Genomic DNA, 17,132 nt, shown 5'->3' on the forward strand with positions numbered 1-17,132 from the left:
CCACACTGAACTGAACTGAACTTCAAACTGGACTGACACAGTTTCAATCTTCTAGAACTTCCATGTTAAGCTGCTTTCACACAATCTACATTGTAAAAGCGCTATAGAAATAAAAATAAATTGATAATGGACTTCATAATTAACAGGCTACATTAAAAACCTTTTTAATAGTTTGCAGTTAACATTCCAGAATATTTAAAAGCTCTGCTCAAAGACAATAGAGTTGACCAGTTTGGGGTTATATAGGGTATTAATGCACTCTACAAAGTAATTACAAAGTACAAAGAACTTTGTAGTTAAAAACTACAAAGTAATCTGTTATCAACTGGAAACTTCAAGAGAAGTAGCCAACATGCAACAAAAATAGCAAGATTGACCCTTTTTGGAAATAAATGACATGAATTATAAAGTAAATAAAATCCAACAAACACTGCAGGACCAAGACAGAAGATGCCATCATCACAGATTCATTTAAAAGATTAGCCAGTGAAGTATTTTTATTCATTCCAGATATACAATAACATAAACTGCATGGACAGAAGAAAAGCCCTCATACATTTTGTGTACTTGACCACACACACATAGACGCACAACAAAAACATACAAACCTGTGGAAAGTCACAGATGCATGAGGCGATCTGAGAACGCAGGGTGATTCGGGCTGTTTTGTGTACAACGCAAACAGATTTTATCTTTCGAGTTGTTTCAAAAGAAGGAAAGAAACACACATCAGTTTAAATTAGAAATGTTTAGTGTATAAACATCGGCATATGCTAAGATGCAACAGACACGAGCACAAAAAGAATAATAATAAAAAATCTGAGCGATAAAAATACTCCATGGTTATATATATATATATGTGTGTGTGCGCACAGACATTAGCAGATTGTTACAAAAATGTATGAAAAACATTTAGGCAGTGACAGCTAATTCTGTACGTTAAGTGTTCATCATTCCATTGATCTAAAGAGAGAGAGAGAATAAATCATGTATATATGCATTTCTTTTTATTTGTCAGGACAATTGGTTTCAGATTCTCCAAACAAGACAGTGGTTCTTTCAGTTATTTCGCCTATCAAAGCCCACATTCTGAAGCCCTGAAACAAACAGCCACGTCTAACCAGAATAATTATGTTCAATCTCTATAGTTTTGCATTAATATCTGTATAGTCTGAATCCAAATGTTCCTTCTTTTAGTTCTCAGACAGATTCCTCTTGATTTAGTCTAAAAGTTCGGAATCAATAAAAGCAGTCAATGATCCGGAAAAAGAATTAATTTCACTTCCTGTTTACTTGTATCATATTGCTTTCAGTCACTACACTATAGGTATCAAACTGGATTCCTGGAGGGCCGCAGCTCTGCACAGTTTTGCTCCAACCCTAATCAAACACAGCTGATCCAGGTGTTCTAAAGAGTCTTGAACACCTTGATTAGCTGCATCAGCTGTGTTCAATTAGAGTTGGAGCTAAACTCTGCAGAGCTGCAGCCCTCCAGGAATTGAATTTGAGACCTATGCACTACATTAATGGTCGCCCTCGTCTCTTTTTCTAGGCTTCGACAATCCCTCCGCACATGCAGTGTTGTTCACTTCCTATGCAAGATTTGTTCAATCATTCCCTCAAACCTGCATTATTAGCATGTGTTGTTTTAGAAGTCAGTGATTTGGATTTTTACTTAGCCCTGAAGGAAGTGGAGCACTAAGGCACTAAAATGAGGATATGTATTTGGTCTGTTGATGTTTCGCTTTCTAATTAAAAAAGAAACACTGTACAACCTGCCTATTGATAGCTCATTTAAAGTACTTTAGGACAGTTTTTCTCAACCGCGTTCCTTTAGGACCACCGACACTGCATGTTTTGGGTGTCTCCTTTCTCTGTCACACCTAATACAGGTCTTTCAGTATCCGCTAAGGAGCTGATGAAGTGAGTCAGGTGTGTTTGGTTAATGAGACATGGAAAATGTGCAGAGCCGGTGGTTCTCCAGGAATGTGGTTGAGAAATACTGACTTAAAGTACTCTAGGGCAGTTTTTCTTAACCACGTTCCTGGAGGACCACCAACACTGCATGTTTTGGGTGTCTCCTTTCTCTGTCACACCTGTTACAGGTCTTCCAGTCTCTGCTAATAAGCTGATGATCTGATTTAGGTGTGTTTAGTTAAAAATACAAGAACATTTGCAGTGCTGGTTGTCCTCCAGTAATGTGGTTGAGAAACACTGACTTAAAGTACTCTAGGGCAGTTTTTCTTTACCACATTCCTGGAGGAAAAACAACACTGCATGTTTTGGGTGTATCCTTTATCACACCTGTCTGTCAGTCTCTGCTAATGAGCAGATGATCTAAATCAGGAGTGTTTGGTTAAGGAGACATGGAAACGTGCAGTGCCGGTGGTTCTCCAGAACCATGGTTGAGAAACACTGCTCTAGAGTACTTTTTTTCACTCCACGAGTGGGGTTTATAAATTTAGCAACTTGTAAAGCAGTTATTGAACTGATTCCTGTTAGTGATTGTCTCGGAAAAAAAATTCTGACAACATACGTTTACTCTTCTCCTTGTAAAACTAAACAGTCTCATCACAGGCTGACTTACTGTGTGTGTTTGTATTACTACAAAGTAAGTTTCTGACAATACTGAACATTCGTTTTAGGGGCTTCCGTGATTGTTGAGGGATCACAGAAAGTCAGTGAAGAAACAATCAAAACGAACGGTTACATTCCTGGGTCTGGAAAAGCATTTGGTTGACATCATCCATCGAGATTATATTGCGCAAGCCGTACAAGAAGCTGAATTTTGGCCAAGTGCTAACGGGGATGGACAGATATGACGGAGCTGCGTTAAATACGATGAGCTTCAGACTTACAGTTATTCCATTTTTTAAACAGAACTGTATCTACAAACAACACACACATTTTAATTGTTTAGGTCAAAAGTGGGTGGCGTAACAAATAAACAAACGCTACGTACATTCATTGAGTTCTTTTTAATTGTTTGCGCTAAACACAGACCAATTAAGAAGTTAGCATTTTTCTAGACATTTCTCTTCATAGGAAATCAAGCAAGCAAGGTAAGAAGCCTCCACAGAAAAATATATTGTATACTATAACAATGTAGGTTAAAGAACTCCAGCTAGAAAAGGCCTATTCGTTTATGTGCTTTTAGTTGTAACAATCTTATTTCGTTAAAGATGGCCTTTGTTTTTTGTTTTTAAACAGAGAGATAAATAAATCCTCACAAAGGCGGCACAGTGACGCACAGCTCCATGTGACCCTTATTTTTTGTTTTTATTATACTGCTTCAATTCAGAGAGACTCGTGGTCTCGGACTTTAATAGCTGCATAGGTATTGGTCCCACCCCATCCCGAATGAACTCTCTCCGTCTTTCGCTCTCTCAGCTGTAACTTGTGAGGAAAACACAAGTTCACATGCCTAGCTGGTGTCTTTAAGCACATGTACCTCTTCTTTCAAACATTCTTACAAGATTTAAAAACCCCTACAAAATTAAAACAGTGTGAGCACTGAATTTAATGCTGCCAGATGTAGCTTGATGAATCTATCCCATGAAACAAGCTCTTCTTACAAAGACATTCGATCAGGTGCCCGTGTGGGGCGTTTACAAAACGTTGAAGTTCAGGTTTTTAAAGAAAGCCCAACACATTGCCCTCAATATGTTTGAGGATATTGTGAGATGTGCTGTTAAGATCCGTCATCCGCTCATTGGCTCACTCACGCTTTCATTCGCTGGCTTCCTGGTTCATTGCAACAATAACAGGCTGAGGGACCGGAGCCACACAGTCCTCCTCCTTTTTGGGCCGCTTGGGCTCGGGCTCGTCGATGCTGGACTCGTCAGTTTCCATGCTGGAGGGTCTGTTGACCAGCACGGGTGGGGATGTTGAGGCCTGGGCAGCCAGGATCTGGAGAGGGTTGGTCAGAGCTGAAGGAAAGGAGAATGCATTTAGATCATGTTTGCTATTTTTGGGGGGGATTTTAAACGTTTGGCAATGTCTCCATCCAGATGGAACCAGAAAACTGAGTTAAATTGGTGCGATATGTATGCCACATTTGTATGTGGCTCTATAAGCAAATATGAGACAGAGAGAGAGGATACACTAAAATCATAGAAGAATGCAGTGAGCATGTGCTTCTTCATTACTGATATAATACAGATATAAACAAAACACCATGGTGGATTTAAAAACATTTGATGCGTTGAACTGTTAATGTGTCTCTGCATGTCGTCTAGTTGATACAGCATTATCAGGTTTGTTGTAATAGTGCTTATAAAGTTAGAAGCCTGACGCACAAACACAGCTCTGTAATTCGATATTGTTGCTGTTTACATGCAGGGTTCTTCTTCGTCCTTCAGGCCTGTACTATGGAGCTGGATTAGCTGGCTAGTCAGTTATGTTTCAGTTTAGTTTGCACCAATCTTGGGTTTTAGGCCCCGTTTACACTAGTGCGTTTTAGTTTTAAAACGGCGTTTTAGAATGAAAACGATCCGCGTCCACACTCGCGTTTCACCCAGCGTTTCTGAACTGCTCTCCGTCCACACCAAAACGCTGAAAACGCACATCACGTGACCACACACACACTCTCAGGCAAGCGCTGTAGCCAATCTACCCAGATGAGAGCTGTGCTAGTCGGACTTCTCTTCAAGCATCTCCCGCTGGATCTAACCTCACTATATTTATTAAACGGAATATTTCTTTCATCTTGTTGTCTTTATTTAACGACATATTCATTGGACATTGGAATCTATTACTTGTTCTCAGGTAACGTGTTTTGGCTAAGTGCAAAGATAAGTTAATGATTAATGTAAGCACGTACATTCTGTATATTGACTTATCGCTTGCCTTTATTTCCTATAATGTATAAACTTATTGTATGTTATACTTTTATAATGGCCATTATCGATTAAAACTGATATTCAGCAAAGAGAGGGTGTGTTTCGTATTTTCACTGAAATTGAAAGGAGGCAGTTGTTGTAGGCTCCGTTTTGTTATAAATATGCACACAGTGAAGATGACGCTCATATTTGCAACACGACGCCTCAACATTTTTGCTGTCTGTTTAGTTGTTAATATTAAAATGAAAATAGGCAGTTCCTTATATCATGTTTACATTTTATTGTTGAGAAAGTAAAACAACGTAGCCAGGGTGATGTGAATGAAGTTATAAAGTACACTGTTCCCTTTGAAGATTTACCCGTGTCCTCGGTATAGTCTGTTTTCCATATCAAACTGAGAAGAAGAGACTGCAGCCATGATCAAACTTGCGAAGTTTTAACTTACACGGAGAAGATGCAGGACTGAAGTGCGTGTTAGGCTACTTAATATTCAGGAAAAGCCCCAATCAGAGAGGCGAATGTCTGCAGCCCCGCCTCCGTTTTCAAATGTCTCCGTTTTCCATCATCCACACTGAGACGGAGCAGCTGCGTTTCAGAATGAAAACAGCCTCTCCAGCGTTTTCGAAACGCTCCGTTTTCGGCGCTCGAGAACTCCGGCGTAGTGTGGACGGATGGCGTAACCGTAGCAAAACTTATGCGTTTTCAAACTAAAACGCATTAGTGTAAACGGGGCCTTAGATAACATGAAGGCAGCTTTAATCATTGTTTGCTGCAATGGTATTATGGAGCAGCTGAGCTTCTTTCATTGTACCCAAACCCGTAAATTGAGCAAACTAAACTCAAACTTAACTGGCTAGCCAGCTAATCTAGCTTCATGTTACAGGCTCCTGTTCATGAAACAATGTGACATCATCATTTTCAAAAATCTACATGGCTACGCAAGAAGGTCGCTGGTTCGAGCCTCTGCTGGGTTAGTTGGCATTTCTGTGTTAAGCTAAGTTTTCCGTAGTGTATGTGTGTTAATGAGTGTGTATAGGTGTTTCCCAGTAATGGTTTGCAGCTGGAAGGATATCCGCTACGTAAAACATATGCTGGCTAAGTTGGCGGTTCATAGTTCAAACTTCTCTGAAATCTGTTCTGAAATGATTCCTCACAGCAAAATTTAAACAATCTGTAACGGCAATTTTATCATTAATAAAACAAGAAAGAAAAAAAAACTGTTTTGACATTTCCCTGTGGTCATTTGAATTGTCGCATGGATTGCATCTTCAGATTCTGCGCTCCTATCGGTTCTTAGATCGACACTTAATCGCAGCTGTTGTCATACTAAAGGAACAGGGTATATGTAGGAATCCTAAAGGTAATTACAATACCTTTTAAAGACTTTTTAAAGACCTTCTCAGAATATTTTAAGATCTCATCGCCACTTTATGTTCTAATCGGTATCAAACCTTTAACTTAATAAACAGTTGTTATTACTGTATTACACAGTTGTTTTCAGCAAAAGGCTTCAGTCGCTGTAAACTCTTTCTCCAACAAGGAGTACACAAACTTACATTATCTTATTTTGCCATCTGTTTCGCTCTATGGTTTCACTACATGTGGAGAGCATACCCTTTCCTGCGTTTGTCGCAAATTACATGACATCACGTGCTGCAGCCTGAACCAATTGCGTGGATCGAGCACGCCGTTCGTTAATATTAGGAGAGAAATAAATATATTTATGGTTTCTTTTAGTCAAACACATTTTTTACAGTGCTTGAACAAAATTTAAGACCTTGTAAAACGCAATTAAGACTTTAATACATTTTAAGGGCCTTGATTTTCTCATAAATGATTTATCAACTTTTAATACTTTTTAAGACCTTGCGGACACCCTGAGGAACAGTGTCTGAAATCTTCTGGCTTCAGAACTTCATCGGAGGAAAAATTTTATCGCAACGGGCAATAAGCAGCTGTCAGCGAACATGTCAAACCAACGGTCAAAGACCACAGATTTTAGCCTAGGATTTTAGGAATCTTTTAGGATTTCCCAAACTTGTCTCAGATGACAAAATCGTAACAGAAATCTCAGTGTGAGCAGGGCCTTAGTCAAAAAGAAAATGAATGAATATTAGACATATTGATCTTGATCTGCACAGATCATCTTTGTATCGTTTAGTTTTTTTCTTGATGTTGGTCACACCCCATGATCTTGAATTTGAAAATGTGACCGTGTTATTTTAGTTTTGGATACAAAGGTTGTATTCCAAACGCTATGCATGAACTGCATTGCACAATTATTAAAATACAAGATCTGGACCAAAAACGTAACTCAAGATCCTTTTATTTAAAAATAAGGTAAAACCAACTACCGGGGGCGAGGCAGTGGCACAGTAGGTAGTGCTGTCACCTCACAGCTCAGTTGGCGTTTCTGTGTGGAGTTTGCATGTTCTCCCTGCCTTCGCGTGGATTTCCTCCGGGTGCTCCGGTTTCTCCCACAGTCCAAAGACATGCAGTACAGGTGAAATAGGTAGGCTAAATTGTCTGTAGTGTATGAGTGTGTTTGTGAATGTGTGTGTGGATGTTTCCCAGAGATGGGTTGTGGCTGGAAGGGCATACAATTTTTTTGCTGCGTAAAAAATTGCTGGATAAGTTGGTGGTTCATTCCGCTGTGGCAACCACGGATTAATAAAGGGAGCCAACAAGAAAATGAATAAATGAATGAATGAATAAAACCAACGACCATGAGTTAACAAGTGGCAATCATTTAAGTCAATCATTAGACTGGACTGAAAAACAGCAAACACGCACATTATCAACACTTACCATAAGCACTGGTTGGTATGCTGGTGACAGGAAGAGCATGTTTGCCATTCTGAGCAATGGTCTGCACGGGGAGATGGTGAATGGCGCTCTGCTGGACAACAGTGTAGCTCTGCTGCCCCCTATTGGCTGAGGCTATGTGACTCCCTACAGCCTGAATCACTCGGCTGCCAACCAATGGCATCTCATCTAATGCACCTGCACACAACACACATGACAGTTAATCACGCCTATTCACACAAACTTTTTAGAGCCAAAACTACAAGAGGAATTATTAAAAAAATGCACACCAGTGACCGGCGGTGGTGATGCAGGATCTGAAATGACTAAAATAATTGGATGTAGTAATATGGAACTAATGCAAGACTTGTATATACATTAACTGTTTGTTAATCTGACAATTACTTGTCAAATTACTTATCAGTGGGCCTAAGCAGAATCTGCGCACACAGAAATCCTCAGATTTCAACAGATTTTCGGCCCATCGAGTCTATATATTTACTTGTGTAAATGTGTGTAAATTTATATTCACTCAGTTTTTAAATTAATTTCAGTAATATTCTTGACTATTATGAAAACGTTGATTTCTTTTATTTACAATACAGTTTGCAAAGTAATATTTTCTGTCTTTTAGTAGAAATATTATATGAGAGACTTGCTTTGTTTACCAAATAGGTGGATCTAATTGGATCTGCATAGTAAACAGTGAATAAAATTTGAAAAGGTTTTATTTTTTATTTCATATATAAAGCTTTTAGTTACGATACTCCCAAAATCATTCCGGATAAATGTTTTTCACAAAAATCTACTCAGAAATAGCAAGAAATGTCTGCAGATTCTGTCTGGCCTAACTTATCAGCCAATTAGAATCAAGCATTCAACAGCCCTATAGTACAAGTATATAGTCAAAGCAATATAATAATCACATTCTTTTAGCATTTTTACATTATGCACTATAGTTTAGGAAAAAGGTAATAAAATGACACATTAAACAGTGTCCAGATAATAGTCTTCTTAATGTCAGATAATTTTGAACGCTGCAGTATACAGTGCATCTGGAAAGTGTTGATATCGCTTCACTTTTTCTACATTTTTTTATGTTTCAGCCTTACTCCAAAATGGATTAAATTGATTAATTTTCTACACACAATAGCCCATAATGACAATGTGAAAAAGGATTTTCTGAAATTGTTGCAAATTTATTAAAAATAAAAATAACATAAAAAGCATAACATAAAAATATCGCTACAAAAACGATACCTGTTGTCTGAAAAATGTCGCTAAAAGCAGAAGCAGTGGGTTGTTGTACCTCTTGGATCTCCATGTAGGTCTCCAGGGCCTGAGGAGGAGGTGTTGGCCAGAATGTAGCCATTAGGGGAGCTGGTTGAGGTGGTCACTACACGGACCATGGTGACAGCTGGCGCCTGCTGCACCACATGGATGGCCTGACCAGAGGCCTGGGAGGAGCTGATGATGGAGGGCATGTAAGCCACAGGTTTGGATATCGCGGCTGAGGACTGAGATGGTACAGCCATGATTACTGGCTGAGCGCTCACTGGAGAGCCTGAGAGACGAGACAAGTTGAGTCACAGGAAATATGTTTAGGAAAGGAGAAGTGGCAAAGAATTAGCAGTTCATCAAGACTGTATAGATATTAGAAAAGTAGGCTGGGTGATTAATCAAAGTAAATTGTCATGCACATCTTGTCAGACACATTTCTAAACATAATGGTTTTAATAACTCATCTCTAATAACGGATTCATTTTATCTTTGCCATGATGACAGTAAATAATATTTGACTAGATGTTTTTCAAGACACTTCTATACAGCTTAAAATGACATTTAAAGGCTTAACTAGGGTAATTTGGTTAACTGCAGGATAGGGTAATTAGGCAAGTTACTGTATATCAATGGTTTGTTCTGTAGACTACTGATAAAAGATTTAGCTTAAAGGAGCTACTAACTTTGTCCTTAAAATGGTGTTAGAAAAAATTTATAAATGCTTTTATTGTAGCCTAAATAAAACAAATAAGACTTTCTCCAGAAGAAGAAAAATATTATAAGACATACTGTGAAAATCTTCTTGCTCTGTTAAACATCAATTGGGAAATATATATAAAAAAGATAAAAATTCAAAGGGGGGGCGAATAATTCTGACTTCAACTGTATATGTACTGGATACTCTGATACTTGTTATATAATTAAAATTTTGACTCTTCTTGTCCAATTTCTGCATGCAACATTTTTTCATTTGCTACTCTGCCAGGAACTTCACCGCTGGAGAGCACCTTCAATAATAATCTTAGCATCTGTTTAGAGATGAACCACAAGATGTGCTCAAAAAAGTGGCTACATGTGATGAAGAACGATGGCAAAGCTAACTGTAATTATTGTAATAAACGAATAAGTTCTAAAGCAGAGTGTCGCGACCAACATGACAAAGCATCTGCAGTTGGTTCATACTTACTTTATACTCGCATAAGCAATTAAAAGAATGGCGAGTTGTGCATCATTGTGCATTCTGGGTGCAACCAACCAGAGTTGTGCATTTTAGTTACTTTGGTTACTTTAAGCGTGATGAGCAGTTTTTATTTAAATACCTTGAGTGCATTCTGTCTACCTCCTCATTCACAAACAGCAGGATGTGCTGCTGAACCACGCAGGAGAGACAGCTTTACCCCCATCATTCCTAATCTTAGCTGTTGTATTGGAGTCATAAGAATATATAAAGAAGAATGTTCTTTTTTATGTCTCGATATGTTTAATCCTTTTCTTTTGCAAAATTCCTGTCATTTCTCTTCTGCAAAAATGTGGCATGTGTTGGATGATTGCTTTTTTTCTTGCGTGCGCAATCAATTTCTGATCCTTTGCATAAAGATTTTAATTAAAAGAAAAGTAATTTATTAACTTTTGAAAAGCTAAAATATTTGTTATACGAATGTTATTTAAAAAAGCATATAAACATATTAAAACTGTAAAACAGAATTAAGTGCTTGGTCTAATCGGAAATAAAGGAAATTAGTTATCCATTTCATTATTTAATGCATAAAATAGGCTAGTCTTTTTATAAATTTAATTAATTGATCTGAAACTTTTAATATAAATAATAAAAAGTTAAAATTTCTTATAAATAATAAAAGTTGCATCAAATTGATGAAAACGAATCTGAATACCTGCGTGAACAGGCCCACAATGACTTTTTACATTAAAACTATTGGATCCAGTGTCTTCTGTCTACATGACAGGCAAACGCGTCAGAGAAAAAAAAAACCTGCTCAATATGCTAATAAATTTTTTAAAACAAATGTTGTCTGGTTTAGGTGATGTTAGTAATGCCTAGAAAAAGCAGAATTCTCATTAACCCACTGATGACAGCCACTTTGTGATGACTTTTAAGGTGGTCAATAAGGCTTGTTGTGTTACCTTGGGAAGTTTGGACTGAACAGGAGAAAAGGCTACCGATCAAAATTGCATTCCTCGAAAAAAAAAACCCACTTACAATCTAGATGCAGTCACCTCATGCTTGTGATGCGGTACAATCTGTAAACTACTAAAATAACTGCTTGGTTTAACTGTAAAATCGCAACAATATTTAATTATTGATCGTGGGCAATAAATATTGTTATCTTGATAATAATATGATTAATCGTGCAGTAGGACAGTTAATAGGACAGTTTTGAGATTTGTCTTAAAAATATAATAACAGAGCAGTATTAATAATAAAAGGTGCAACAAGAAGATGTTTAACCAATTACTTCATGCTAAATAGAAAAAAAAATGATTTCAAATATCAACTGCTTATAAATGTAAATTATATTATTGTTTCTATTTAGATTAGATTACATCTAAACCCTGTTAATCACACAAAAAAAAACAAAAAAAAAACACACTCACCTGGTGCACTCTGGGAGTATCGGTACTCAGGCACAGAGGCAAGCTTAGAACCAAAGTCATGCTCATGAGACACTGGGGATCCTTCCCGGGAGAGACACTCAGGGGTCTGAAGGCCACTCGAGTGTGGAGAGAGGAGGCCGGAGTGAGTGGGAGAAGCTGGAGCGCTCCTGAAAACCAAAATAAAGATCAAAGTCACACACGCTGTATGATCCTCTCTTTCAGAAACTTAACAGACACACTGAATGCAGAACACACATGTATTCTGATGATACTCTTCAAGCAGGGTCCAAAAGTAACTTGTGTGCCTTTAGTTGACTAAGTTTATTGTGTAGGTACAATTTCAGGAGAACACAATGGGTTTGACAAAGATTGTAAACAATGTGATGTGGTCCAAAAAATGTCTCTGTTTCTTTGAACTGCACGAGTTTAGGGAAGCATTAGCAAATAATGGTATGGCATGTGGAACTAAATATACATATCTTCCCATAGGTTTAGTCTGATGTTGTTAGAAACATCAACACAGGAGCTCATTATGCAGTTTACCTTAAGGTATATCACGATCACCAAAAAGCAAATCGACACCTAAATTGTTCACAGAATAACAGTACTTTACTTTAAACTTTGAATAGTTAAGGTAAATTAACTATTCAACTTTTAACTAAATTTAACTATTCAACTATTCTAAAGTTTTGTGTAGCCCACAAAACTGGACTTATGTTACAACTGGCATATTTTTGGCAATGGCCAATGATACATTGTGTGTTTGAAAATTATAGACTTTTTTCATGCCAAAAATTATTAAAATATCAAAATAAAAATCATGTTGCATGAAGATATTTTGTAAGTTGTTTACCATAAATATATGAAAACTTAAAATATATATTAGAATTTGGTATGTTTATGGTAGGAATTAAGAAACTTGCCAAATATCTATTTACACACTTTTTCCCCAAAACGGAATATTTAAAGGTGCAGTAGAACTTTTTTTCTTTGCTGGTTGAAAGTCTCTTTACATTCCAATAGTAACAATTTTTTATATTCTGGGTGAGGCATAAAAATAAAAATGTTTATTCAATTAAATATTGTCGAGCTGATAATTCCCATAATTCTAATAAGTAGCCCAAAGTGTCTATCAACAAATGTAGATTTGTACAATTGTGTACCTCTGTTCATGCAGATCTGCTCTGCTGTTTGAGCATAAACGCATGTTGCAGTTACATGGACACGAGTGACAGCACTAAAACCAAATACTGAATCCAAACTTTAAAAAATCCTGAATCAATATTGGAGGTACTTTTGCACACCGGAGGAAGGACAACACCATGGCTGAAGGATTTCTTTTAGGCAGGTAATGATCTGTTTTAACACTATTTTAGTGACGCATGCTGTAGCTAGATTTTCTTGTTATGAATAGATTATATGCACAGAGGTATTGTTCAGCCATTGAAATCTTCCGGTGAAAGATTGATGTGACTGTTTTCAGTTTCATAGGGGCCTTTTACAACATTGATGATGTAGATTTTTATTTAGTTTAACAACAAAACATCAGCAAAAAGCGCTATTCTGACTAGCCTGCTTTACTGAGCTGAAGTTGGTTTTATATTCACATTAGTTCTTTTTTGAACAATGACAACCCGTGATTCGCTTCCTATATTGTTTACCTAGCTACTTTAAATATTTGGACTGAAACAACATGTCAGTATGGCTTACCGTACGTTCACACCGAAAGCGGCGAGAGCGTCAAAGTAGCCGGAAGTCATTAATTTTCATTGAGAGCCGGCGGCGATAGGCGACGATAAGCGGCGAGGAGCAGCGCGGCACTTCTTCGCCGGCGTGAGCGTCGAGGAGAGTTGAAATGAAGTCAACTTTATGGTAATGAGCTATGACGCGGTTCGGCGGCAAGCAATCAGAATGAAGACGTCCACTGCTTGATAGCAGTTCAGGGAACACAGACCTGTGAACTTTGGTTCCGACCACAGTTGTTCCCAAGGGTTTGATTATTGCGGTCACCGGATTTCCAATTATTAACAATGTTTTCTTACAGGAACATACATTAAACAAGTTACTGGCGAGTTACTGATGTTCATTAATGTTATATAAATTTATCTTAAAAAAAGCGGGAATCTCACGCGATGTGACAGTACAAAACAGTATAGCTGCTTCAGGATATTTCAGACATATGGACACATATTGGATAAATAAAGCAAAGCCACACCACATGCAACTTGATCTTCCATTGTTTTATGAATTTGATAAGAAGTGCGCAACATTTTCACGGTAAAAACATGTCTTATGCAGGAATGTAACTGATATGCTGCAACGGCTCCTTTAAGTACGAGATCAATGTAGCGAGTTTTGATGCTCTCGCCGCCGGAGCTGAAGGCAGACAGCGTTGTCGCCAGGGCGGCCAGAGCGACCTTAGACGCTCTCGCCGCTTTCGGTGTGAACGTACGGTTAGAAATAAGTGTAATTCTTGCACCCCACTGGCCAACCACTAATTATAAAGTAATCACTTTGGGAAAAAGCATGTGAGAGAGTGAGACCAGCGATCCTTGCATGCATGAAATATAGCACATTATGACAAGTTTCGCTAGTTACACAACTGAAAATGTGCTAGATATAATACAATATTTCATTCAGAAATGTAGTATTATAAAGTACTATAAAGTTTTCTAACTGGCGAATGATAATCTAGTGTTGTCTGCTGTTATCTTTAGTGTATGTGTTCGTGTTTCAGGAGGCGTGGTTTTGGACGGCAGGGGTGGGATTTAGTTTCAAACATATTATGCTAACCCGTTAATATTTTGGCAAATCACCTACTGCACCTTTAACATTGACCTATTTTCACTTTCGGCAAACAATCTAAATTGTTCTTTTTTGGTAAAAGTTTGTGGAATTCAAATAATTAAAAGATAACATTTTACTAAACAGCATATAAGTAATGATGGTAAATCCAGACAACTGATAACAACTTCGGTTTATCAAATGGTTAATTTTGGACCCACATCTATTGCAAGATTAAAGCCGGTTTTAAAAGCAGAGAGCGCAATGATGATCTGACTGATGCTGCTTCACCAAATGAAACAGATCAAATACAAATAGGTGACAGACTTACTTTGTTCTGTCCAGTGAAGAAACAGACAGAAGGGGAAGAAAGAGGGAAAGAGAAGAGGCTAAGCAAGCTTCTATAACATTAGACATTAGGTGCCGGGCTAAAATAATGGGTCTGAATCTCACCTGGAGGACAGGGGGCCGAAGGGGGTGCGGAAACAGGACACTCCTCTCTGACGGCGCTTTCTAAAGGCCTGCTCCACCAACTTGGCCTCAGATGACGGGTCCACACGCCAGAATGAACCTTTGCCAGGCTCTTCTTGCGAGCGCGGCACTTTAATAAAGTAGCGGTTCAGAGACAGGTTGTGTCTGATTGAGTTCTGGAGAGAAAAGAGTATGCACATTTACACTAAATCATAGCAGAACAAACAACAAATAACCACAAAGATCCTAACACTTTTTCCTCATAGCAAAGCTTGGCGATGATTTTACCAATATACTGAGTATCTTCACAATATTGCCATATACTGCCAAAAAGGACAACTTTAACAGGTATAATAACAACATTTTTTACACATGTTTAGAGTAAACAGATTTTCATAAAAATATTTATAATTAATAACTAATAATAAGGTCAAAATGTCATAAAGTACAATAGATAACACTTTACAATAAGGTCCCAGTAGTAAATGGTTGTTAATACGTTACATTTATGGTAAGAAGTAGCAAGATTTGTTACATAAGTTATGCTAATGTGTCAAATAATAATGTAAATGTCGATTTTATTCTCATAACACTATTAAACACAACCACAGGTTGATCAACGTACTGCAAAATACAAATCACAAAGAGAAAGATATAAAATTATAGCTAAACAAACAATTCTCACTGATAAAATGCCAAATTAAAATGTAAGTTTTCAACCTAGATTTAAAAACAGACAGAGATGATATAGATCTAATACAGAGGGGCAGAGCATTCCAGAATCTATTGCGAAAGCATGGTCACCCCTGCATTTCAGCCTCGACTTAGGCCCTGCTCACACTGTGGGATTTCCGCCACGACTTTGTCATTTGAGACAAATTTGGAAAATCCTAAAAGATGGCTGAAATCCTAGGCTAAAATCTGTGGTCTTTGACCGTTGGTTTGACATGTTCACAGACTGCTGCTTATTGCCCGTTTTGGTTAGATTTTTCCTCCGAATTAGTTATGACAGTGTCAGAAGGTTTCAGACTCTTTCCTGCAGTGTGACAACAGCTGTGATGAGCATCAATCCAAGAAACAAAAGGAGCTCAGAATCTGAAGATGCAATCCAAGCAACAATTCAAATGACTGCGGGGAAATTTCAAAACAATTTTTTTCTATATCTTGTTTTGTTATTGAGACACACCGTGTGCAGAATTGCAGCTACTGATTATTTATGTTTGCTGTGAGGAATCATTTCAGAACGCGGGCTAGTGAAAGTGTCACGGGTGGGTGACGTCCAACTCTGGGAGAGTTTTCTTCCATGTTTGGTGTCGTTCAGTCTGACATTATGACAGCTGAGATCTTACAGTGTGGCATGGCAGCCATGTTCGTGCCATTTGTTGTGCTACAATCGTTCAGAATTATTAAAATATAAATAATATTAAAAAAAAAAACAAAAAAAAAACACACAATGTGTGCAGGCCTTTAGGGATGCATAATAATCTCTGGTTTGATGACTGAAGAGACCGACCAAGCTGATGTTCAGTCAACAGGTCTGACAGATAATAAGGAGCCAAGCCATATGGGGATTTAAAAACCAAAAGAATGTTAACATTGACACGGGCAACCAGTGCAAAGAGCGCAACCGGTTAAAAGCCTTGCAGCAGCATTTTGAACAGCTACAAGCTAAACAGGGTAGCGTTGTCTGACTAATCCCAAAATATAGTGAGTTACAGTAGTCCAACCTAGAAGTAATAAAAGCATGAATTATTAAAAGGAAATTCTAGATAGAATAGGTTTGACTGTTTTTAAGACTCAATGCTGAAAATTGCAGGATTTAACCACTGCGTTTATCTGTGTATTAAATCCCAAGCCATCATCAAAGATAACACCTAGATTCTTTTAACCCAAGTCTTGATGGAAAAGCCTGATTTACTGTTGGTGTCCTAGAAGAATTTGATGGGCTGAACACAATTATTTCAGTTTTACTTTCATTAAAATCTAGAAAGTTCAAAGACAACAGGCTTTTACATTTGACAAGCAAGACATAAGAGTCTCCAGTCCACGAAATAATATAAGAAATAAAATAAATAAATAAATAATAAGTAAACTTTATTAGTTATTCACTCCATCATAATAAACACATTTCATTAGTTTTTATTTAACCAAGTATCTATGAAATATAGATTGAGGTTTATAAATGCTTTACACGTGGTTAACACTGTCATTTTTTGTTAAATTAATGTTAACAAACAAAGCATTACTGTAAAGTGTTAACAAACAAAAGGTCTACAATGAATCAAAACATTTGACTCACTATCTGAGGGAAAATATTTGATTAAAAATAGCACGCAT

At 37.6% G+C, this 17,132-nt stretch overlaps 1 protein-coding gene across 1 annotated transcript in view; it reads right to left on the bottom strand.

The window, feature by feature from the left end:
- Positions 1–3,276: 3,276 nt before the first annotated feature.
- The window catches only part of foxk1 (forkhead box K1), a 30,903-nt gene continuing 17,047 nt past the window's right edge, over positions 3,277–17,132 (bottom strand). The window contains 5 exon segments of the mRNA NM_199902.1: positions 3,277–3,929; positions 7,650–7,844; positions 8,956–9,210; positions 11,541–11,707; positions 14,778–14,971. Coding sequence (NP_956196.1) covers positions 3,730–3,929; positions 7,650–7,844; positions 8,956–9,210; positions 11,541–11,707; positions 14,778–14,971 — 1,011 coding nt within the window. The 3' untranslated portion in view covers positions 3,277–3,729.

This window comes from Danio rerio, chromosome 3 (genome assembly GCF_049306965.1).
Source record: "Danio rerio strain Tuebingen ecotype United States chromosome 3, GRCz12tu, whole genome shotgun sequence".
Lineage (NCBI taxonomy): Eukaryota > Metazoa > Chordata > Actinopteri > Cypriniformes > Danionidae > Danio > Danio rerio.